Below are 26369 nucleotides of genomic sequence, written 5' to 3' on the forward strand. Positions count from 1 at the left end.
GCGTGAGCCACTGCGCCCGGCCAAGATTTTAATATGATGTGGTCACTTTGGAAAACAAGTTGGCAGTTCCTCAAAATGTTAAACAGTCGTCATATGACCCGGTAATTCTACTCCTAGGTATATTTCCAAGAGAAACGCTCATCTACTGATGAATTGCTAAATAAATGTGTTATAGCGACACAATTGAATATTATTTGGCAGTAAAGAGGAATGAAATGCTGACATGTGATACAATGTGAATGAAAATATGCTAAGTGAAGCCAGTCATGTGTGATTTCATTTATAGTAAATAAGCAGAATAGGTAAAACAATAGAAGCAGAAAGTAGATTAGTGGTTGCCAGTGTCTGAGAGAGGGGAGAATGAGGACTAATTGCTGGGTTTCTTTTGGGGGTGATGAAAATGTTCTGAAATGAGATAGTGATGATGGTTGCAAAACTGTTCATATACTAAAAACCACTGAGCTGTACAGTTTAAAAGATGAATTTTATGGTATGTGAATTATATCTCAAACCCGTTATGAATTTTAAACTCCAAAACTATTCCTCAAGGTATTTTGGGCATAAAGATCAAAAGGATTTCAGAGGGTAGAGATACTATTTCTAGATTGGGTAGTAGATTGAGAATTTGTGAATGAGGTGTGTTTGAGCTGAGGGGTTTTTAAGGAAGGTGAACACTTAGATATGTAGCTGTCACCAAAAGGAAGAGTTTTGAGTCACAGAATTCAGCATGAGGCAAGCTCAGGAAATCAAGAATATCTTTGGGAGGGAAGTTGTAGTTCAGCTTAGCAGTTGTACAGAGTCTGTAAAAAAAAAAAAAAAAAATTCAATCCAAGGTGGGTTGGGCCCAGAGCAGAGGGACCTTGGAGTGCAAGGAATTCTCTGCCTTATTTATTATTTATTATTTATTTTTATTTTTTGAGACGGAGTCTTGCTCTGTCACCCAGGCTGGAGTGCAGTGGCACCATCTCGGCTCACTGCAACCTCCATCTCCTGGGTTCACGCCATTCTCCTACCTCAGCCTCCCGAGTAGCTGGGACTACAGGTGCCCACTACCACGCCCGGCTAATTTTTTTGTATTTTTAGTAGAGACGGGGTTTCACCGTGTTAGCCAGGATGGTCTCGATCTCCTGACCTCATGATCCGCCCTCCTCGGCCTCCCAAAGTGCTGGGATTACAGGCGTGAGCCACCGCACCCGGCCTTGTCTGCCGCCTTTTGTCAGCTATAGGGAGTGGGTAAAAAATGATAGGCCTCAGAGTTGTGTATTAGGAAAATTGACAGCTGAGCCTTTGCATTAGCTAGAGGGGAGGGAGCCCACCTGTGGAAGTACCCCCTTAGGAGTCTCTTGCAGTCGGTTGAGAAGAAGGGTTTCCTGTCTTAAATTATCTAAAACTGGAATTATTTTGGTTAAATTGTGGGCCTTCTGATACAAACTTGGTGAATTTGAAAGTCCTCACACACATATTATTCTACTTCATTTTCTGGGAAAATCTGTTTCCTAGTAAAGAACTGTCTGGGCCTGCTGAGCAGTGGTGTGTGGACCCTCACTCAACCAATCCCGTGCACGGCATCTCCTTTTTCTTCTATTCCTCGCCACCTGTGGTGGTGGTGTTTTTCTTCTCTATTTCCTCTCTCCCTTTCTACCCCAACTGGATCTACTTTCTCCCTGTCCCTCAGCTTTACCTGCTCTCCTCCAATGATAAGACAATATCAGAGAAAATTACCAGTATTTGTGCAACATAAAGTAAGTTTGATGAAAACCATATTAGAGAAAACAGCATGCAGAAACCTTTCCATGAAACATAGATGGACACATGACTTGTAGGCTGTGTTAAAAAACTTTAATGGAAAAATATGCTAAATGTGATGAAGTTCTTTTCTAAGTAAACTTAATATGAAAGTAATTGGGGTATAGAGGAGATTCACTGTGAGTATTCTCAAGCCTGTAACTTCCAGAGCTCATGAAGATTTCAGCATTCCCATTTGTGACTTGCTATTAAACTCTTTTCTGCTATTTTGATGTCTCCTATTTTGACGTCCTGAATAGCAAACTTATGACCCTGATTATGCCTCAGGTCATGGATTATGAAATGGTTACCACATTCCTGAGATGTTAGGAACTAAAAGGTTGTCATATTTTCATATGTTTATAATGAGGCTATCTAACTTATACCAGTTACCAAATTTTTTTTTTTTTTTTTTTTTTGAGATAGAGTCTTACTTTGTCACTCAGGCTGGAGTGCAGTGGCATGATCTCAGCTCACCGCAACCTCTGCCTCCTGGGTTCAAGTGATTCTCCTGCCTCAGCCTCCCAAGTAGCTGGAATTAACAGGCGCCCACCACCACACCCAGCTAAGTTTTTTCTATTTTTAGTAGAGATGGGGTTTTGCCATGTTGTCCAGGCTGGTCTTGAACTCCTGGCCTCAGGTGACCTGCCTGCCTCAGCCTCCCAAAGTGCTGGGGTTACGGGCGTGAGCCACCGCGCCCGGCCCGAATTTATCATTTCTATCAAACACTTGATCTCGGATTGCATTAAAAAACACATAGCATATTAATAAAGACATTTTAAAAATTTGGCGGGGCACAGTGGCTCACGTCTGTACTCCCAGCACTTTGGGAGGCTGAGGCGGGCGGATCACCTGAGGTCAGGAGTTTGAGACCAGCCTGGACAACATGGCAAAACCCCCGCCTCTGCTAAAAATACAAAATAATTATCCAGGTGTGGTGGTGCATCCCTGTAATCCCAGCTCCTCGGGAGGCTGAGGCAGGAGAATCACTTGATCCTGGGAGGCAGAGGTTGCAGTGAGCTGAGATCACACCACTGTACTCCAGCCTGGGCGACAGAGTGAGACTCCATCTCCAAAAAAAAAAAAAAAAAAAAAAAAAATTGCTGTAGGCATGTTTTTCCAGGTTTGATTTTTTTCCAGAGAGAAGTATGCACAAACAGTTAACATTGTTACAGTGTCAGCATCAGGATGGAGTTATCCAAAACTCAGAAGAAGCATTTTTCTTTAGTTTGTCAAATTGTTTGTTTTTCGGGGGGTGGGGGATTTGAGGGAGAGGGCATGGTGTTAATAGGATGGCTAAACGGTGGTGGATTGGGTCTTTTGTTCTATTCGAGTGAGAGTGTTAAAGTTGTTAGGAGACCTAGTGTTGAAGACAAACGCTGTGATATTCTGAGAGGGAGGGAAGCAGAGAAGCTCAGGCCTAGGGGCAGGTTCACATCAGGAGGTCCATTTTTGAGTCTTGGCTCCATTACTTACTGTTTACCTGAGCCAAGTTGCCATTCTTCCTGAGCCTGAGGTTTTTCAACATAAAATGGGGAATTTGAAAGGTCAAATAAATTAATTCATACTATTTGTGTTGTCTGGTTTATTATAAATGTTGAGTCCTATGGAGACTTTAGAGATGTTACCATTCATATTTTTATGATATATAGAACAGCTTAAAGCTCCCCCTTTGGTGTAAGTATAGTATATAGAGGTATAATGTTCTGAATAAATTACTTCAGTTATAGTTTGTGAAACCTGATTATAGCTGATACTCTGGAAATGTAACTCAGTTGTAGTCCAGAATTTTATGCTCAAGGTGGTGCTGTTTCCCCATAAATCTGATGATGTTTTACATTTTATCTCTATCTGTTCCAAATGGAGCAAATAACTGGATATATGTCTAGGGCCATTTCTGCCTTCCACAGTCCCCCAAGCCATCTTTCCTTGTGAGACCCCACCCAAAATCATGTCATTGAAATGTGTATTTACCCCATATTCACTAGAACACATGTGGGAGCTTAAGAGTTGAGTATACCAGTGGACCTGTTACATTTTGGAAGACATTTGTTAAAAAATACTTTAGATACTACAGCTTGCTTTTTGTATTTTAGGGTCAGTTTGTTTTTAGGTCAGAAATATTTGAAAAGCTTGTAAGCCCTGGCTCCTAATGGAATAAAGGACCTAATATAGTTCTTCTGCAAACTGATTACGTTACAAGGGAAAATACTCATTTCGAACTTATTTTTGCTCATAATCTCTTTCCGGGCCGCCATATTAATCATTTCCTACTTGTTGTCAGAAACCAGACGTGCATTTCATAGATGTGGTCATTGTGTGTTTGATGTGAATTGTTTTGTTTTGTTTGTTTTTAGATCCGGGGATTTCTTTCACGGTTTGATAATGTCCTTCCCGTCAGCCTGGCATTTGACAAATGTACAGCTTGTTCTTCCAAAGTAAGTCATTTTGTATTGGAGGGACTTGTTTTTAAAAGTGAGCCGATCAGCATTTGACCGCAGCCTCACCAGCTGGAGCCATTGAAACCAACTAAGGGCTTTTTGTGGGGGAAGGGTGGGGTCTAAACCCTCAGAACGGACTTTGTTTTCATGGATCTGTATTCATTCTCACAGTGGTTTAAAACCAGCCTGAGAAAATGTGTAGGGAGACTGAGTTAGAATATTTCAACTCTGTATCAATACTTGCATCATGCTAATTTTGTCTTGAATTTGAACTTTACTGCTCTTTGTTCCTCCCCAGAGGATTCCCTCCTAGCCAGGACCCTCATAGAGCAATTTTTTAAAGCGTTACTCTGAGGGTGAGGCGGCCCTGGCTATGCATCTTCTGCAGATCCACATAATTACAAAGAAAAAGTAAACAGAGATTAGGGGCCTGGATGGGGAGCTACTAAAAGGGCCCCTTCAGCTTTGATCTTTCCAGAAGCTCTAAAAATAGAGCTGGTATGTTAGCCATCGTAATGTGAAACGGCTGATATATCTCAAAACTACAGTGATGGCATCTCGTGTTTTAATAGGCTTTCAGATACCGTCTGAGTGATTTTTACATGTACACTGTATGTGATAGCTGATTTCCTTTCAAGTGTCCCTTTCAGTCTTCTACTGCCCAGTGACTTGACCTGGGCTTTTAAGGCTCATGATTGCTGATAAGTAAAGATTTTCATGTTGAAGTGCTATACAAAATAATGTTGGTGACCACTAATCCCCAACTGTGGCTTCTCAGTTATAATTTGGGACTATTTTTCGTGTAGCCTTCATCTGTCTGCCACTGTGGAAGAAAGAGAATTCTAGGGATGTTTTTCTCTATTCTGAGTTGACAAGCTTCCTTTGAAAACTGTACTTGGGCTATATTTTATGGGAAGCACAATTCTGACCAGTTTCTCTAAAAATTGAATGTAGAATTGACAAGCAATGTTGATAAATTTGGTTACGTTTAGATGCTCAAAAATTTAGACTAATTATTTTCTTTTTGCTTCTGAAGTAAACTAAGCCTGTTTTATTATGCATCCCAAGTGCCTATGTTGAGATTTCAAGCTTAGACTTTGTCAGTGGTTACCCATGAGCCCATTCTTTCTGTAGTTTCCTTTAAGATATATCTGCTCAAGCCAGGGCCTCAAGGATGTCTGCATGCACCCCCATCTTCAGAAATGCAAGTTTTAGGATTGTATACTACATCTTTAGTGGAGCAGATTTTTTTTTTCTTTGAATGGTTGAGCTAACTGGTCTCAAAATAACTTGGCAGTATTAATTTTCATACTGAAATCATTTGGCACAGGTGCCAGGTTTTCTATGGCTTTATGTTGGTCTGGCTAGTCAATGAAATAAAGATAATTGGGTTCTCTAAGTGAAATGCAAACACTCATTCATTCTTGTTCTATTTCTAATTAAATTAGCCTTTCAGATACTGTTTATAAAAGAATCACAAGCATACCATCTAACTGGGCGTTCCTTATATACTTTAAAAGAGAATAGCTTAGCATTTTTCTTTCACACTTATTGTAAGCTTTAAATTGAATATAGGTATCACTTTTTTGTTAGCAAAATTATTTCCTCTTGGTGATCATTCTGAGAGTCCTGCTTTACATAAACATGTTGGACGATTTAATACAAACTGACTTGGATTTTAACAGCTGTGCTATTCCCATAGCGGTCACTTTTCATGTGGTCTGAGTATTAAGTTTCTTTTGTGCTGGAAAGGTTGCTTCATTGGTGCACGTATTTCCTTACAGTAGAAACGCAGCATTTACTTACTTGGCTACCTTCTTTATTTGCTTAGGAGATTGTCATTCTCTGTTATCTGCAAACCCAACATTGATACTTTAAAATGACAAATCCAATTACATTTTCATTTCTGTGTATGTGAATTTTTCTTAATGTATATTTAGTATAATACATGTTATATAGAGTCATGTCATAGTTGTTGTTTCAAAAGATTGGGGCTAAAAATGACTTTTAAAAATTTATCCTTTGACATTCATGAAGTCATTTTTTCCTTTGGTAGTTTTCAGTATGTTTCCTCCTCACCACCAGGATCAAGGCCATGCTTGTGTCTTGATTTAACCACAAATAGAGACAGACTGGGGAAGTAGAATAAGTTTCTGCTGAATAGTGAAGCACTTGTTCATTACCTTATTTATTAAAAACAAAGCAATACATTATATACACATAGAGAGAGAGAGTGCGAGCACGCACGCACGCGAGCGAGAGCTTTTTATGTAGCCTGAGGTGGGGAAGAATACAGTGCTTTGCTTCTAAAGCAGGAAAGTTGGAACATTTACCCACAAATCATTTCTTATCCTATGTGATCTTAGGTTGGCACATAATGAGGTGAATTGTTCCATCTTAGGGGAAAAATATTGAAGAATGGTGGGGAGAGGTGGGTGGTGAGGAGTCACTTTCATTCCAGTTTCTACTTATTGTCTTGCAGAACTTTCTAAACAGATGGTATTTGTCAATGAAATTTCAAAAGACCTTATTTGACGTTTATATGAGTTGCTCTTTACTTCTACAAAGAAATTCCAAGCTAACTAGAGTATTGTGGTGTTACTACCAGAGGGAAAAGTATAATTTTTAAAATCAATATTCCTGAAAGAATTTCCTGTAGTGCATTAAATTACTTTGTTATTGTTAGACTTTCACCTAAATATTTTTTGGCAGTAGAGTATTTTTGGGTAACTTTCTATTGATATAATTTTAAGCTTAACAGAAACATTGCAAGAATAGTACAAGGAACTCCGGTATACACTTTACCCACATTCATCCATTGTTAACATTTTGCCCCACGTATATGTGCTGTCGTCCTCCAATCCCTCCTTCTTCCCTTCCCCTACCCCATTTTTTTCTTGAAATTTTGAGAGTAAGTTGGAGACATTCTGATCCTTTACAACTGAATGCTTCAATGTGAATTCCAAAGAACAAAGACATTCTCTTACCTAAACACAATATCCTTATCAAATTCAGGCAGTTTAATGTTTGCACAATACTATTTTCTAATCCACAGTCTGTGTATTCAATGTTGTTGTTTATACCAGTTAATGTTCATTATAGGTTTTTTCCTTCCAGACCAGGATCCAGTTGAGGATCAAACATTGCATTTAGTTGTCGTGTCTCTGGCTCCCTTCAATCTGGAAAAGTTACTTCATCTTTCTTTATCTTTCTTAACTTCAATGTTTTGATATTTTGCCAGTTATTTTTGTAGAATTTCCCTCCGTTTGGATTTGTCTGATGTTTCCCTATGATTCGATTCAGGTTATGAATTTTTGGTGGAAATACCAAAGAAGTGATGCTGTCTCCTCATGTCAGGAGTTATATAATATACTATATACCTTTCGGTGATGCTAGTTTTCCCTTTTCCATATTTCTGACTACCTTCTCCAACAGTGAGAAACCTGCGATCTTGGCTCACTGCAACCTCCGCCTGCCTCCCAGGTTCAAGCGATTCTCCTGCCTCAGCCCCCCAAATAGCTGGGACTACAGGCACTCGCCACCATGCCTGGCTAATTTTTTGTATTTTTAGTAGAGACAGGGTTTCACTCCATTGGCCAGGCTGGTCTCTAACTGCTGACCTCGTGATCCGCCCGCCTCAGCCTCCCAAAGTGCTGGGATTACAGGCGTGAGCCACCGCGTCCAGCCGTATCCTGGATATATTTACTCACTTGCTGAAGTCTAGAATAATACAGGAAGTAGTTTCAAAACTGCTAGCCCATACTACTACAGAAAATAAACCTAGAACCTTCAGTTCCTATTTGTGCATAATTCTTTTTTTCCTAGGTAAAATTTATATATGGCGAAATGTATGAATCTTAAAACAACTCCGTAAGTTTTAACAAATGTATACACCCATGTAACCCACACTCTTCCTATCAAGATATTAGAGTTTTTCCATCACTCAGAAAGTTCCCAGGTACCCTTTCCCAGTCAATTCTGGGGGAAGGGGAAGTATGTTGTATATTATGACTAGTCCTTCTCTAAAAGGAGTAAAGCTAGGCAGCTTCAGGTGTTCTTTGCAATAATAACCTTGTTTCTGGGACCCAGAAGTTGACCAAAACCTTTTTTCAGACCTGCAGAGTCAGGAGCAGGACTGTGCAGGAGGAGACTGCGTGCAGAGTATTCTTGCTCTTGTTGCACAATTCTATTACTCACAACCTTCTTGATAGTGCAGGAACAGCCTGTTGTGAAGAATCAGGCTCCAAACTTGGTTTGCATACCATCTGGGACCTGCGCAGATGCAGCAAGATGTGCCCAGAAACCTGATCTTGAGATTTCAGTGATTAGCAACCCTAATAATGCACTCATTCTGGTGTTGACTATGCAATAGGTTCTTCTGTTGATGGGTTATGATTAAACTCCTCAAAGTGACTTGCTATTAGCTTTCTGTGTGTATCTGGGCATATATCTTGAAGAGTGATAGGGTAAGGGTTGGGTAGGAATAATAAATGTCAGCTGGTAAATCGTACTTTGTTTTGGCCTTGGTTATAGCCAGCCTGTCCATTTATTTTTTTGATATTATATAATCCTACCTACCTTCTATCATGTTTTCTTGTTACTTATGAAGCATGAAAGGCTAGGCATGGTGGCTCACACCTGTAATCCCAGCACTTTGTGGGGGCTGAGGTGGGCAGATCACCTGAGCCTAAGAGTTTGAGACCAGCCTGGGCAACATGGTGAAATCCTGCCTCTACAAAGAATACAAAAATTGGCCCGGCGTGGTGGCCTATGCCTGTTGTCCCAGCTACTTGGGGGGCTGAGGTGGGAAGATCCTTGAGCCCAGAGGTTGAGATCATGCCATGGCACTATAGCCTGGGCGACAGAGCAAGACTCTGTCATGCCCATGCCCCCAAACCCCCGCCAAAAAGAAGCATGAAATACCAAAAAGTCAACTTAGCTACTTAAATAGTATTTGTTTGTTTGTTTGTTTGTTTTGGGACGGAGTCTTGCTCTCTTGCCAGGCTGGAGTGCAGTGGCGTGATCTCAGCTCATTGCAGCCTCCGCCTCCTGGGTTCAAGTGATTCTCCTGCCTCAGCCTGCTGGGGAGCTGGGACTACAGGCGTGCGCCACCACACCCAGCTAATTTTTGTATTTTCAGTAGAGACGGGGTTTCACCATGTTGGCCAGGGTGGTCTCAATCTCTTGACCTTGTAATCTGCCCACCTTGACCTCCCAAAGTGCTGGGATTACAGGCGTGAGCCACTGTGCTCAGCCAGCTACTTAAATGTTTAAGAGAAACCTCTGTCCCAAAGCAACTTGTCACCTAAGGGCTTTGCAAATGCACCACTTAGAAAGGCAAATGATAGATTTGAAAGGAAGGGTTAAACTGTTATCTGTTAGCAGACATTCATTTAATTCAACTGACATTTGAGTCCCTGCTGTGTGCCAGAGATACAAAGATGATTAAAATAGCCACTGTCCTCAAGGAACACTGTCTAGAGGGTGAGACAGACTCATAAGCCAGTAATGATCTGTTCCGTTGTGAAATGCCCTAAAGCAAGGTCTGTCCTCTTGTTACGGCATCCCAATACCAATTAATTTTGTAAATGTGGATGACTAGGGAAGGCCTTGCAGAGGATGACTTCTGAGTTGATGTTAAAGGGTCAAGTAGGAGTTTCTAGAAACACCTAGGGGAGAGAACACAAGGAATTCCAGGCAGTGGAGAATTGCGTGTATAATAGCCAGAGACAACAAAACATGGCACAGTTATGAAGTTGTTCAGTAGAGCAGTTGTGGCTGAGCCTGGGACACCCAATTTTCTACGAATCGTCCTCTTGTCTTTGTGAGTGCCGTTTTAATTTTGGCCATCCTTGGAGTTGGAATCTGGTATACGTTGTCTAATGCTTAAAGCTGCTGTTTTGAATTTTACAATAACATGTAAAACTCTTGCTCACCTAGCACCGAGCTTTTTAGGGGGTTTCCTAGCCTAAGGAATCCAGCAGCTGCAGCAGGGTGGTGTGGAGGGCAGGAAGTCAGGGGATTTCCAGGGTCCTGGCCCTGCATCCCTTGCTGGACTGCCAAGTAACCACAAGCAAGGTGCTCCCCCACTCTGCACGCCTTCGTTTATTTTCTTCAATGAGTCAGTTGAATGAGATAAGTTCTGGCTCTCTATTGACACTTTATTAGCTTTTATATTTTATATTTCCTTTATTTTACAAGCAATGGATTTTTAATTGCAGAAAAATCAGAAAATATATTTAAGAAAGAAAATAACCACGATCCAGCCATTTAGATCACTGTTAATTGGTGATGTCAACACTTCTTGACTTAAAATATATATGTATGTATATAGGTATACATAGACATCATTTTTCCCTGAACATTCCTACTATAAGGGATTTATGGTACTATATTGAGGATACTCCCTGCTTCTCAGATTTGATAGGGTTTTAAATCTCAATCATTTACAAGGACTGGCCAGAGCCCAGTCGGAAGAGCTCTCTGCAGCCTGTGCCAGGAATCTTTGCATACAGCTTCTCAGTGGCAAATATTACTCAAAACTGGGCTGCAGCCAGATTTTCCTTCTCCTTTCCAAAAGGGATATAAATCTCTGATTTGGAAAATGATGAGTAACCCCCAGGTTCTCTTTTCCTATCTCATTTACCCAGCAAGGCCTCAAATTTTCTATTTTAATGTATGATGGATTCCATATGTATGATTGTGTGGTGTAAAATGTATCCCACATCTTGTCCTTAGCAACTAGTGTTTTCTCCAATCTCCAGAACTGCTTGGTTCCCAAAAGGAGATGGAATATACAGCCAGAGCTGGTGAGGAGTATTTAGCTACAAGCCTTAACCTCAGAACTCTTGGCTCTTCACCGCCTTGAAAAACCTTGGACATTTCTCCCTTTGCTTCTATTTCCTCATCCATACAGTGGGGAAAATATTTTCCGTTTCCCAGGGAAATTGCAATGGCTGACGTGTATCCAGTTCCCTGTGGCCAAGTACCAAGGCCTTTGCCCACTCCTGGGGCTGGTGTTGACATCAGAAATAAGAAAACAAAGACCCCTGTGATTGCATTAGGTCTCCTGAGATACATGCAGCCTTTTCTGGGCTCACTGTCCACACACAGGTATAATGGGGAGGGATTGAATCAGGGATTTGAAGGCCAAGGCTGCCCTGGCTTTGAAAGGCTGCAGAAACCTTCCGTTCATGTCTCTTGACAATGACAGCCAAAACCTTTTCCATGATTCCAGAGAACACGGCCTTGCTTGTTACTTTTGACCTGTGGTTTTTAAGACTACCTAATTAGTAGTTAGAACTTGTGATGATTACTCCTTTCCCTGTCACCTGTGGTCACAAACACATCTAGTTTTCCCAGACAAATTTTTTCTTACGGGATCCCTTTTGCCACTCAGACCAGAAAGTTGAGGGCTGTGTTCTCCTTAGATGGTTCCATTGGCAGCCTGGCCCAAGCAGTCTTCAGGGTATTGAAAAATTGGGTTCCTTTTAGTTTGGAATTAATCTCATTCACTTCTAGTCTTATCCCCAAGCCTATTCTTAAATTTTTTTGAGTCATGGATTGTGTTTCATCAGTCATGGACTGATGAAAGCAGTCACCACTGTTCCCCTTAAAAATGCAAAGCCAGCTGGGCGTGGTGGCACACACCTGTAATCCCAGCACTTTGGGAGGCTGAGGCAGGCGGATCACGAGGTCAGGAGATTGAGACCATCCTGGCTAACACGGTGAAACACTGTCTCTACTAAAAAGGCAAAAAATTAGCCAGGCGTGGTGGCAGGTACCTGTAGTCCCAGCTACTCAGGAGGCTGAGGCAGGAGAATGGTGTGAACCTGGGAGGCAGAGTTTGCAGTGAACCAAGATCATGCCACTGCACTCCAGCCTGAGTGACAGAGCAAAAGAAAAAATGCAAAGCCACACAGTTTTACAGACAATTTCAGAGGCTTCATGAAGTCCCTGAAACATCTCTGTGGATCCTAGTAAAGCACCATTGCTCTATGAGTGTTTCTTTGGTACCATTCCCAAGCTCTCCTAGATGAGACACTAGGATATGAGAGTTGCAACCAGTCCCTCCATGGCTGCCCCTATGGCTTTGGGAACTCACCATCTACCTCTGGGGACTCCTTTTCCTCAACTGTAGTAAAGGGAGACGGAGGGGCTGATTTACCACTAGTTTTTGTGTCTCTGAGATTGTGTAGTCTCTTGATCAACTATTTCATTTCTTTAGGCCCAGCTGTATCCAACTGGGTGATGGAGGACGGTACTAACTCTGCTCAGAGTTCAGACGGTTAGTTCTCCCTCTGCTAGTAGGGTGCATTGACTTGACTCCTGATGGGCAAAGGTCCCCAACTAGCCACTGCTCATGTTCCTTCTTTTTTTTTTTTTTTAAAGGAGTGTTGCTCTGTCGCTCAGGCTGGAGTGCAGTGGCGCTATCTCAGCTCACTGCAAGCTCCGCCTCCCAGGTTCATGCCATTCTCCTGCCTCAGCGTCCCAAGTAGCTGGGACTACAGGTGCCTGCCACCACGCCTGGCTAATTCTTTGTACTTTTAGTAGAGACAGGGTTTCACCGTGTTAGCTAGGATGGTCTGGATCTCCTGACCTCATGATCCACCCACCTCGGCCTCCCAAAGTGCTGGGATTACAGGTGTGAGCCACTGCGCCCGGCCCCTTCTTTCTTTTTTTTATTCATATAGTACATTCATCTTCATCCTCTTGCCTATACCCTCAATAACTTTGTAAGATAGGGAGGGAGGAACATGGACTTGTAACTGCTACCCAGCTGCTGAAACAAGGGAGCCATCAGCTGGAACTGGGAAAGCTTTTATGGACATATATGCTCTTACACATACAGGCTTTATACAATGTATATATCACTACTTAGAGTATTTTAAGTACCTAAATATAGGCCTGGCATGGTGGTTCACACCTGTAATATCAGCACCGTGGGAGGCTGAGGGGGGCAGATCACCTGAGGTCAGGAGTTCAAGACCAGCCTGGCCAACATGGCGAAACCGTGTCTCTACTAAAAATACAAAAATTAGCCACACGTGTAATCCCAGGTACTTGGGAGACTGAGGCAGAAGAATCTTTGAACCCAGGAGGTGGAGGTTGCAGTGAGTCGAGATGGTGCCACTGCGCTCCAGCCTGGGGAACAGAGAGAGACCCTGTCTCAAAAAAAAAAAAAAAAAAAAGATGTGAAAGAACTGTTTGAGAATGTCTTATTCCTGAAGTTACCCTTATGACTTGTTCATATAACATCTTATACTGTATTTATGATAGTGATATGGATATGAACTTAATCATAGTTTTCTAGAGTGTCTGACCTTCTCTAGTTTTATATAATTCTTTCATTATGAAAGTTTTGTTAGTGCTTTTTTTTTTTTTTTTTAACACAGAATAAGCTACATGGTTCTCTTCTCTAGAATATCTAATGACTGGTTAAATCACATACCAAAGTTAGATATCTTGAATTTACAGCCATCAGACTAAAATGGGAAAATACCGCCTGTGTGGGCCTTAAGCTACTGCAAGTGTGCCAAATGTGAACAGTCAGTGGGAGAATACACATGAGCAAGTTTTGCAAATTAGAGGAGTCTTCTTGACAGTACACAAGGGTGTATTCAGCAGAGTCTTGAGTAAAGGCAGCATCATTGGAATATATGCGCAGCCTCCCACGAGGACTACTGTGGAGCATGTGTTGAATCGTAATCTGAACTCACCTGTCGTCATAAGTCTTGGCAGCTAAGGTGTCTTTGTAATTGACTCTGGATTCACTGAAGCATTTGGATATTTTAAAGAACTCTATTGGCCTTCCAACTTGGGATAGAAATCCATGCAAAAGCATATTTTTGTGTTATGTGCGAAGGCCTGGGAAAAATTTGGATTTCTCTTAGTTCTCAGTTGTACTTTGCATTTTCCTTTCTTTATATGTCAGCTCTTCCACAAAAGACCTTGAAGGGAGAGGGTAACGAAAGTGGGGATTGAGGCAAGTGGTAATTACTCATTGTTGTGTTGAAACCTCCTACGTATCCCAAATGTGGAATGTGAGCTCAACATTGCTCTTTCTTAAAGAAGACCATTTATTTTGCTGCCTGAGTAAAACCTTCCATACCATTGCTAATAGGCCTATGTACAATATTTTCGTTATTTCAGTTTGACTTGACTGATAAGGAAGATTGATTTTAATCATAAGGCACACAGATTTTTTAAAAAAATGAGTGCAAAATGACTTGCTAATAGACTAATGTCTGAGTAAGAAAACAAAAACCTGTGTCTCCCAGCTCTATTGGAGGAGCAAGAGTTTCATTTAACAATATCTGCTGTCTTTGCCTAATCACTCACTAGTTGCTATTTTTGAGAATATTCCAATAGGCGCTGAAAGTATACCTGGAAAATGAGACCTATGTCATCCTATCCCACTCAGCAGAAGGACTGCAGTCCCAACAAATGGACCCTTTCACAGTGCTCCCTGGAGGAGACTGTATGTTTCTGTTGGGCTGTTCTAGTTTGATCTGTTCTTGTTGGGAAATTGCTTTTACTCTCACAGTATTTTCCTCATAATAGCCTCAGCAGTGGTAACTTTTTGACCTTTGTGGGTGGGTTTGATTTTTTTTTTTCCAGAAAGTGATTTGAAGCTGTGTGTTGTGAATAAAGAGAATGAGCAATTTGCAGGAAATTTTAAAAAAACTGTTGAAAGTACTGCAAGGCTTAAAATGGCACATGGGTGTGAACAAATGAGAATGTTAGAAGGGAATTCAAAAGTATCCTATCTTTTGAGCTAAGAGCTGGCAGGACATTTTGATATGACTAGTGCAGCAGCAGTGAGCACTGGCTTTATCTGCTACCCACTAACCATGTGACCTTGAGCAAGTATCTCAAACTTTGAGCTTCAGTTTCCTCAGGTATGATGTAGTTGCAGTACCATAGCCATGAAGTTGGAATAAGAGCTCGTGTGATGGGTGTCATGTAGTTGGCACTGTCAGTGTTTTCCGTTGATCTTTTGTCTGAACAGAGATCAGGTGCCGTTCCCATTTCCTTTCCTGAATATACTCATTTTTGTCATTTACAGCCATAAAAAACTTTCCATCTTTAGAAGTTGACAAAAAAGGAGGGGAACAAAAAAGGGCCTGGCCTCAAGACGTGAGCAAATACTAATGTGCAAGTTTTTAGATTCTTTGTCTTTTTCTTTCCTTTTCCCTTTTCTTTTCATGTCAGCTGTAAATCTAGGAGCTTAATTATTAACCTAAATGAAGCTGAGGTTTAATGTTCCCCGGAGCATGCACTGATGGGGAAGGTTGAATTCTCATTTCCTGGAGGCTGAAGATCTGTGCAGGTGTCTGTGGCCAATGTTAAGCCTACGACTTTAGATGAGCTGGCATAAATCTTGGGAGAGGTTTCTTGTCTGTGTTCCCTCTGAATTTCTCTGTGCTGTTAGAGGCAGGGACAGAAGAGAACCAGCATGGCAGTGCTGGGCTCAGGGTGATGCCTGCCTGCCAGCACAGCGGTTCTTGTCCCTGTCCCACATTGCTTCTTGGAAGCCTTTTTACAGCCTCAATCATCTTGCTTTTTCTACCGCAGCTATAAATGGGTTGGAAGCCAGTGCAACATGGGCAGGGAGGACTTGGTTTAATCTTTTCAAGTGCTACAGCATTTCTCTGTTCCTTTGGCATCGTTTTATGGATGTTTTCCCAGTATCCCTTTCCAGTGTCTTATGAATTGGCTAGCAAGAGCGCTTCCCAGTCTATCAGATGGAGAGAGCATTAGGCTCAGAGAAATTACATGAAAGTCCAGGATTTCCAACTTCTTGTTCACTTTTCTACCATATTAATCATCTCTCAGACAGTGATGTGGTAGGATTCATATGCATAGAATTCCATTGTACTTATTGGGGGGGGGAATAATTTCACTTTAAATTTTTAGCAGCTTCGAGGACTTAATTGGTTAGGCTCCTTCAGGCTGTCTTTGGAAATCTTGTCCTTTGAAAAGGGAATGCTGATACCCAGAGGAATGTATTTCTTATGGTCATGTTTCAGACTGTAGCATCTTGAAAGTCATGTGGGCTAGAGCAACTTCTAGGTGTCCTTTAGCACAGATGCAGGCTGGGGGTTGAGAGTTTAAAAGCTTTTTCTCAAACTGTTTATGACAAACATAGTTCATCTCCCATTTTGGTTAATTTTCAGCTTAAGTATTTTAAGAAACATTTGGAGGGCAGGGACATGCAGCTGCTAAGAATCCAAGACAGTGCTGTTTTGAAAATGCAAATATTTCTGGTTTGCATTTACTTGAAGTAGGGTAGCTTTCTCCCATATATTCCCTTGAATACAGATATTCTTTAAATGACATCATTTTGAGTAGAATACAGAGTCCAGGTGGTTTTGGGGAAATCATTAAAAAAACAAAACAAAACAAAATAAAAAACAAAAGCTTAGGTATCATTGCATTCTAGGGGCCAAGAAACAGAACGATGGTATTTTTGGCAGGCGCCCAGGCCCAGCAAAACCCACACCCCAAGGCTGTCTCTGTAGCTTCCTGTGGTTTTCCCACTGAAGAGAAACAGCCTTTCTCTTGGAGGGCCTGGGATGGCAAATATGTATATCAGCTTGATCAGAATCATAATATTCCTGCTTTGAGGTTATGTCCCAACAGGCTTCATTTAGGAAATTTGATGCACCACGATTGTTGCAAACTGAGCTGAACTGATTTTGTGGCTCCTAATGGTGCAAGTTTTTTGTTTGTTTGGTAGAAACTGGTAACGTCCTGTATTAGAAGTTATGCTACCAGGTGATCTGTAACAATAAAGTCAAGTCTTAGACTAAATTTTGCCACAGATAAGAACATTAGCAAGCAGGCACAAAAGTTAGTCATTCAGCATGTTCCTGTGGACTGGGAAAAGCCCCGACCTGTCCTTTGGATATGTATCTCACATCAAAGTTTAGGTAGAAACAGATGCAGAAAAATTCTAAATACAGGACACATCTAAACTTTTCATTGGCGCAGGTGATGGAATCCTCTGTTAAGTGTCCAGACCCAGGACCAGAGTGCCACTGCAGAGAATGTTAGGCTGCCTGGTTTGCCAGATTCTTATAACCCACATATATATGCAAGGTTAGAGATCCCTGTACAGTATTTCCAGCCAACACATACATATATTGAATTCTATTGTTTTCATCGGAAAAATTATTTCTACCATCCTTTATACTTGTGAGGAAATCCTCTAGTATAGATTTCAAAGCTGTAGCTGATGCTTTTGTAATAGCCACACCTGGGGTATGCACTCCTGATTAGGGTACCTCAGATACTAACTAGCTACCCATATGAGGGAGGGAGGGAGGGAGAAAGGGTTTATGTGTCTTCCCACATACTTGCATGCATTCACACTGTGTATTCAGAAATATTTAAAAATAAATTACAGATAATAGGTATCTCTTTATTTGACCCTGGAAATATTATGTCTTGTATAATGTTGCCAGCCATTCATGAGTGACTTGAAATGTCAACTGACCTTTGGCCTGCCATGGTGTTTTAGTCAGAGCCATTGATGAATGGCTCACCATGGGGCAGAGAAGAGAGAAGAGAATGATAATTTTTGATAGTTTTGTAGGTTTTTTTTTTTTTTCTTTTATCTGTTTTTTGAGACAGTCTCATTCGGTTGCCCAGGCTGGAGTGCAGAGGTGCGATCTTGGCTCACTGCAACCTCCACCTCCCAGGTTCAAGGGATTCTCGTGCCTCACCCTTGCAAGTAGCTGGGAATACTGGTGCATGCCACCACACCAGGCTAATTGTTGTATATTTTGTAGAGATAGGGATTTGCCATGTTGCCTAGGCTGGTCTCAGACTCCTGAGCTCAAGCAGTCCTCCTCCCTTGGCCTCCCAAAGTGCTGGGATTACAGGCATAAGCCACCATGCCCGGCCAGCTTTGTAGGCTTTTTCAAGCTTTTTTGCATTCTTTCATTTGATATTCTGGTATTGTGGAGATGTTGTATCCCCCACTCAATTTTATACACAAATCGTTGTCCAGGGTCATAGAATGAGTAAGTTACAGGAACTATAACTTGAACGAACTCTCATCCTTTATAGTTCCTCTGTACTATAAGGGCAAGTTACTACCAAGAAGAGCTATTACTATTCTTCAAAGAATACCATAGAACTTTTTCACCTTGGGGCAGTTATTGCCAAGGTAAGACCATGTACTAAGGATATATTATATAACAGAATGCTGGGAGATTTCTGTCTTAACTAGTGATAGGACAGGTGATTTAAACCAGCTCTCTTACTGAAGTCACCTTAAGAAACTGGATCAGTTGCTTCTAAAAATCTCCTTAAACATCAAATCACTATTATAAGGAGATACTGAGTTGAGCTTTGAGAGAGAATGTAAGCACAGAGGAGCAAAGCCGTAGTATTAGGGCAATTTTTTGTTTTATGGCCATTTGCTGATCAGGAAAAGGAAGTTGAGAGCGTGAGCCACACCTTTAGTGTCCTTTCAAGGTGAAGGAGATAAAACTTGTAGTCTGGGTGCTTTCAAGCCTGAGAACCCTTATAAATCATTCTTGACTTTGGGTTGGAACTCTATCAAGAGATACACCTAGGAGTAAGGGTGAAGTGGGTGTAAACCATCCCTCACATTGGCTGTAACAATTTCACATTATTTAAGTGGCCCGGAAACCGTAAGGCTTCCTTGCATTAAGATAATTCTATTTAGCTAATGCCCATAGTTGCCAGGTAAAAGCAATGAAATCTTAGAGGGAAATATGATCCTAGTTCTAAAATTATTTATATAGATAATTTTGCTGTTACAATATCCAGCCACAGAGGTAACCAGGCACACAAGAAGAGAAGGTACCATAAGTGAGAGTTGGCAGAAGCAAAGACAAAAGAAATACAGACATACACAGATTCTAGATATTGTACTTATTAGACATACACTATGAAATACTATTCTTACAGCATTAAAGGAAGTGAAAGCCCAAATTTTAGTTGTATTGGGGACTGGAAACTCCAAAATACGGCTTTCCAGATTTAAAAAACTGAAATCTAGAACTGAAAATTCAAAAACAAAATGAATAGGTGTATAGGCAATTATATACATCTAAAGAGCAAATTAGTGAAATGGAAAATAGGTTAGAAGAAACTTCAGAGTGAAGCACTGTATACACAAAGATGGAAAATATAAAAAAGAAGGTAGAAGATAGAGTGAGAAAGTCTAACAGTCATAATTGGAAATCTAGAAAAAAATAATGGTTCTATAGCACCATTGAATGGGATTATAGATAAACTTTTTTCGAAACAAATGAAAAACCTCAAGCCTCAAATCCAAGAAGCCCAACAAATTTATAACAGTACAAATAAAACTAAATCCACACCAAGACCCATCATAATCAAACTTCAGAAAATGGAATATAAAGACATCTTAAAAGAAATGGGGGATGGGAAAAAGACATTAACTTCTGAAGAATGATGGTCAGGCTTACAGTTGACTTGCAGAGTGTGAGCCACATGACAATGGAAATAACTTCTTTAGTGTGCTGAAGGAAAGAAACGCATCCCACAGTTTTAAACCCAGCAGATAATACCGTTCAAGAATGAAAGGGCTGGGCGCAGTGGCTCACGCCTGTAATCCCAGCACTTTGGGAGGCCGAAGCGGGCAGATCACGAGGTCAGGAGATTGAGACCATCCTGGCTAACACGGTGAAACCCCGTCTGTACTAAAAATACAAAAAATTAGCCGGGCATGGTGGTGGGCGCCTGTAGTCCCAGCTACTCGGGAGGCTGAGGCAGGAGAATGGCGTGAACCCAGGAGGCGGAGCTCGCAGTGAGCGGAGGTCGCACCACTGTACTCCAGCCTGGGCGACAGAGCGAGACTCTGTCTCAAAAAAAAAAAAAAAAAAGGGAAGAGTAAAAGTGAAGGTATTAAAGGTATTTTGTATAGAGAAGAACAGAGTCCACCACTAGCATGTTTACACAAAAAGGACTTTTATTGGGTCTTTTACAAGTATGAGGAAGGTGATCCAAAACGTTAAATCAGAAGTATAGGAAAAAAAAAAAAAGTATAGAAAGTGGTTAAAGATGGGGATAACTCTAGGCCAGGCACGGTGGCTCATGCCTGTAATCCCAGCACTTTTGGAGGCTGAGGCAAGCGCATCACTTGAGGTCAAGAATTTGAGACCAGGCTTGCCAACACAGTGAAACCCCATCTTTACTAAAAATACAAAAATTAGCCAGACCCATGCCTGTAGTTCCAGCTACTTCAGGGGGTTGAGGTGAGAGGATTGCTTGAGCCCAGAAGTTTGAGGCTATATTGAGCTATGATTGTGCCCTGTACCCCAGCCTGAGCAACAGAGCGAGACTGTCCCAAAAGAAAAAAAAAATGTGGGTAACTCTAAATGAACATTTGAACATTTACTGTATAAGAAAATACAATATTGAGTGGGATATTTTTTAAAAATAGAAATTTAAGGCCGAGGTGGGCGGATCACTCGAAGTCAGGAGTTTGAGACCAGCCTGGCCAACATAGTGAAACCCCGCCTCTACAAAAAATACAAACTAAAGTTTAGCCGGGCATGGTGGCAGACACCTGTAATTCCAGCTACTCAGGAGGCTGAAGCAGGAGAATCACTGGAACCTGAGAGGTGAAAGTTGCAGTGAGCCGAGATGGCGCCACCGCACTCCAGCCTGGGCTACAGAGCAAGACTCTGTCTCCAAAAAAAAAAAAAAAGTATTAAAACTTGGAGGAGGTGATTGGAATTAGTCTGTTCTAAGGTTCTTGCATTGTCTTGGAAGAGGTTAAAGATAGGAATTAATGCTTGACTGAGATAAGTCAAGGATATATGTTATAATTGATAGACTAAACAGTAAACAAATAGAAAAATTGTATAACTTCTGATTAAAAAGGAAAAAATTGAAAAAGATGATTTAAAGGAAGAAAAAAACAAGTACAAGATACAAAGCACAAGAAGTCGTGGTAAACTGAAACCCGCATGTATCAGTAATTACATTAAACATAATTGGTTAAATGCTGGCGGTAGAAAGATTGTCAAACCAGATTTTTAAATTTATATGCATTATACAAGCGATATATCTTAAACTCACAGAATGACTGAAAATAAGATATAAGAACATAATATTTTAGTATTGAATTTTCAAAAATCAGGTGAAAATAAAATACCACAAGAAAGCTGCTGTAGCTATATTAGTATCAGACAAAACAGATTTTAAGGCAAAAAGCATTAATTACTTTGTAATACAATTACTTTATAATTGGCTTTAATTCACCAGGTAGAATTCTAAATTTGTATGTATTTAATAACATGTCTATAAAATATACAAAAAATTTACAGAACTACCAGAAATAAATGATTTTTTTCCCCCCCCAAGATGGAGTCTTGCTCTGTCACTCAGGCTGGAGTGCAGTGGTACGATCTTGGGTCACTGCAGCCTCCATCTCCCAGGTTCAAATGATTCTCCTGCCTCAGCCTCCGAGTAACTGGGACTACAGGCGCATGCCATCTTGCCTGGCTAATTTTTGTATTTTTAGTAGAGACGGGGTTTCACCGTGTTGCCCAGGCTGATCTCGAACTCCTGACCTCAAGTGATCCGCCCACCTCGGCCTCCCAGAGTGCTGGGATTACAGGCGTGAGCCACCACGCCCAGCCCAGAAATAAATGATTTATAATCACGGTAGAAAATTTTAATGAATCGGCTGGGCGCGGTGGCTCACACCTGTAATCCCGGCACTCTGGGAGCCTGAGGTGGGCGGATCACCTGAGGTCAGGAGTTTGAGATCAGCCTCTGGCCAACATGGTGAAACCACATCTCTACTAAAAAATACAAAAATTAGCTGATCATGGTGGCACATGCCTGTAGTCCCAGCTACTTGGGAGGCTAAGGCAGGAGAATTGCTGGAACCTGGGAGGTGGTGGTTGAAGTGAGTCGAGATCACACCACTGCACTCCAGCTTGGGGGACAGAGCAAGACTCTGTCTCCAAAAAAAAAAAAAGGAAAATTTTAATGAATTATTCTCAGTAATTGATGAAAAAAGGATACCAAAAGAAATCGGGAAGGGTTATTGAACTTGGTTAACATGATTAATAAGCATATTCTAGTGAATACATATAGAATACTGCACCTAACTGAAATATAGAATACTGCACCTAACTGAAATATAGAATACTGCACCTAACTTGAAAAGAAATACATATTCTTTTCAAGCACACACATAATATTTTACAAGAATTTGCTGGAATAGACGGGATAATTAAACAAGTTTCAACAAATTTCAGAGTGAAATTATATAGGTGTATACTGATTCCACTGTAATTATGCAAGAAATCAGTAATAAACGGATAACTAGAAAATCATCCCCATGTGTTTGGAAATTCAGATACATACTTATAAAACTCATTAATTAAGGATGACATAATGGAAATTAAGAACTATTTTAACTGAATGATTAAAAAAATTATACCAAAATTTGTAGGATATGGAGAAAGCAGTACTTAATAAAAATGTGGCTCATGCCTATAATCTCAGCACTTTGGGGGGTCAAGGCAGGAGGATGGCTTGAAGCCAAGAGTTTGAGACCAGCCTGTGCAACATAGCAAGACCCCGTCTCTACAGAAAATTAAAAAATTTGCCAGGTGTTATGGCACATGCCTGTAGTCCTAGCTACTTGGAGGCTGAGATAGGAGGATTGCTTAAGCCCGGGAGTTTGAGCTTATAGTGAGCTCTTATCATGCCACTGCACTCCAGTGTAGGTGACAGAGTGAGTTTGAGCCCTTGTCAAGAAAAGCCTTAAAACAGGCCCGAAATTAATGAGCAAATATTTGTATCAAGAAGTCAGTAAAAGCAACACAATAAATGCAAACAAGTAGAAGGTAGAAATTATTACAGAGAAGAGCAGAAAGACCTGTAAAATTGCTAAACCTATGGTGAGGCTGAGCAAAAGGAAGATTAACATGTATCTTAGCATTGAATTTTTAAAAATCAGATGCAGGCTGGGCGCAGTGGCTCACGCCTGTAATCCCAGCACTTGGGGAGGCTGAGATAGGCAGATCACTTAAGGCCAGGCATTCAAGACCAGCCTGGCCAACATGGTGAAACTCCATTTCTACTAAAAATTAAAAAATTAGCTAGGTATGGTGGCCTGTACATATAGTCCCAGCTACTCAGGAGGCTGACGCAGGAGAATCGCTTGAGCCCCAGAGGCAGAGGTTGCAGTGAGCTGAGATGGCGCCACTCTACTCCAGCCTGGGCAAAAGAGTGAGACACTGTCTCAAAAAATAGAAAAATATAAATCGGATGGAAAAGAATAAATTTATAGTTCAACGTTAAAAAACAAAATGAAGTGATATTATTAAGGAGGCAGGCAGATTTAGGTGAAAAATTATGAGGAAAAGTAGAGAAATTATTATATAAGTCACTGGTTTTAAGAGGTAAGTAAGGAGTTGTAATTTAGAAATGGCCTACCTTTCCTTCCTTCCTTTCCTCCCTCCCTTCCTTCCTTCCTTCTTTCCTTCCTTTTTTGACAGAGTCTCACTCTATCGCCCAGGCTAGAGTGCAGTGACACAATCTTGGCTCATTGCAACCTCCACCTCCCGGGCGCAGACGATTCTCCTGCCTCAGCCTCCCGAGTAGCCGGGATTATAGGCATAAGCCACCATGCCCAGCTAATTTTTTATTTTTAGTAGAGACAGAGCTTCACCATGTTGGTCAGGCTGGTCTTGAACTCCTGACCTCAGGTAATCTGCCCACCTCGGCCTCCCAAAGTGCTGGGATTACACATGAGCCACAGTGCCTGGCGTGGAAGCAACTTTGTAGGGACTTCGGATGTAATGTGTTGATGTTCTTGACTGCGTTGTAGTTACACAGATGGTCACTCTACACTACGTATAGAGTATAATGTAGCCTATAGACTATATTTTACATTTCTGTTACTTCACAATGAAAAATGTTAAGAAAATAAATAGGTGTTCTGCATGTATGCTTCTGCTGGCATGCCCATCATTTACACTATTCTTTATGCCAGACAGGAAGGGTCACAACCTGACACTTTGTCTTTCAGAGAATGCTCATCCCAGCTTGAAGGCTCTTAACACAAGAATTTCCAATTAGTAGAGGTAACCTGCTGGTAGATCATATAACTCATCAACCTTAGGCTGTAAGAGACTGAGTCCAATGTAAGTTTTCAATAATTTACCCACCCACACCATACTTAATTTAAGCCAGTGTATATGAACTTCCTGAAACTGAAACTGTTCCCTCTTACGCTGAGTACCCAGATAATAGGGGTAGGCCAATAAATCAATGAGCAGAGAGGACTAGCTTGAAGACAACAGAAAATAAATAGGGACTGTGGCCAACTAGAGCTCAAGTTCTCTCCGTGGAGCAGCTGCAACCCAACTCTGGATGATTGTTACTTGCAGACTACTGGGAATAACGTTGCCATATTTTCTGATTTTTTTTTCCTTCGAAGAGTAGATAGAAATGTGAATTTTAATGTGCAAGTACCTGATTTTTAAGTGTTGGTTCACACCGCACCCGCCACCCCGAAATACTGCTTGAGTCAAACCAAACCTGTACCTGGGATATGTCCAGTTAGTTTATGAGAATAACCTCAACAGCCATGCAGATTGGAGAGAGAGAATAATGTATAAAATAATGTACTATAACCTTCTTGATGGAACTTGCCTGCGAAGCATGTTCTTATATAATTCTCAACTTCAAAATTAAAAGAAACTCAACCAAAATTCATATATTACAAACGTCACTCAGGGTAATAATTTTCTTAGTGAAACCTGGCTCTCTCTGCAGGGGAATGAATTTTTTTACCGTAAGTAATTTATTAAAGGGATTGAGTAAAACTGCTAAATAGTGATATCACGCAAAGCAATTTCTTTTAGGAGAAATAGCTAAAGATGGACTTTAAAAATGTGCTGCTCAGTGGGTTGAATCCCAAGACGTTGTGCTCCTGTTTAGATGTAGCAGGCATTTTCAAAGTGGTCCGAGCACCAACAGCATCAGTGCCATTTGGGAACTTGCTAGAAATAAAAACTCTCAGACCCCGCCCCAGACCTAATTAATCAGAAACTGTGGGGTTGGGCCCAGCTACTTTTGTTTTAACAAGCCCTCCTGGGGATTCTGAAGCATGCTCAAGTTTTGATAAACCACTGCTATAGCTTTTGTGCTTTGTGACTTTTTTTGTAGAATGACTTTAGAAAGTTAAACTTTGTTATTTTAAGGTTTCAAGTGAATATTTTCTTCAAAGTTGACATCTTCCAAGTATCCTTCAAATAATATCTTTGGTTTGGCTTATGTCAGTAAAGTATGTGTTGGTTTAAAAAGATGACCGAGAATAGAAAGTTGTATCTTCTAAAAATTCATTTTAAAGTGAGATTCGTATATAACAGCAGACACAATTTTATCCTCTTTCTGCCTTTCTTATCCACTACACTCATGGTATCCACTCACAGCCTCACTAAGGAAGTCAGTCCACTTCATGCTCAGCTTTTAACTTAGGGGTTTTTTAAATGTATGCATAGGATGTATCATGCACAGAATGCCATAGAATCCTTCTCTGACCCCTCCTGTTTTATAAGCCATTCTGTGCATAAGGCCACAGTGACTTCACACTGGACTCTGGTTCTGCCTCCTACTAAATGGCAGAGTCCAGGAGGGTCCCACAACCTGTGTACTCCAGGCCTACAGACTATAAGCTCTAAGTAATGGATGCTCAGCAAATATTTTTTCTTTGCTCTAGGGTCTCAACTCTCAGCAGGATTAATAGCTGTTTAACCTACGGTGATCCTTTTATTAGTTTGTTACAGTAAGAAATGCATGTTTTAATTGGATTGGAAGCCTTGAACCTTTTCTTAAATAATAAGCATTTTTATGTTGAGGTAAAACTTAAAAACAGTAAGTACACAGATGTTAAGTGTACAACTTGGTGGGTTTTTTTCACATGTAAATACCCATGCAACTGAGACAGGAATAATAACAGGGTGGTCGCAGGAGAATAGAAAATTCCAGGCAGCAGTTTCACATGACTAGCAAAAGGAAACTGTTGAAATAGCTGCATAGACTGGGCGTGGTTGCTCACACCTGTAATCTCAGCATTTGGGAGGCCAAGGCAGGCAGATCACTTGAGGT

General features: G+C 41.0%; 1 protein-coding gene across 25 annotated transcripts in view; it reads left to right on the top strand.

Annotated features, from left to right (window-relative positions):
• The window catches only part of ATG7 (autophagy related 7), a 283351-nt gene that overhangs the window by 103556 nt on the left and 153426 nt on the right, over window positions 1–26369 (top strand). For 21 of the 25 annotated variants that reach the window (XM_016940476.4, XM_024355330.3, XM_016940480.4 and 18 more), the window contains one exon: window positions 4143–4223. The exons of the other annotated variants lie outside the window; for them this stretch is intronic. In XM_016940476.4, the coding sequence (XP_016795965.2) occupies window positions 4143–4223 (81 nt within the window). The remainder of the gene's footprint in view (window positions 1–4142; window positions 4224–26369) is intronic. 25 annotated transcript variants of the gene reach the window in all.

The sequence above is a fragment of the Pan troglodytes genome, chromosome 2 (genome assembly GCF_028858775.2).
Source record: "Pan troglodytes isolate AG18354 chromosome 2, NHGRI_mPanTro3-v2.0_pri, whole genome shotgun sequence".
Taxonomy (NCBI): Eukaryota; Metazoa; Chordata; class Mammalia; order Primates; family Hominidae; genus Pan; species Pan troglodytes.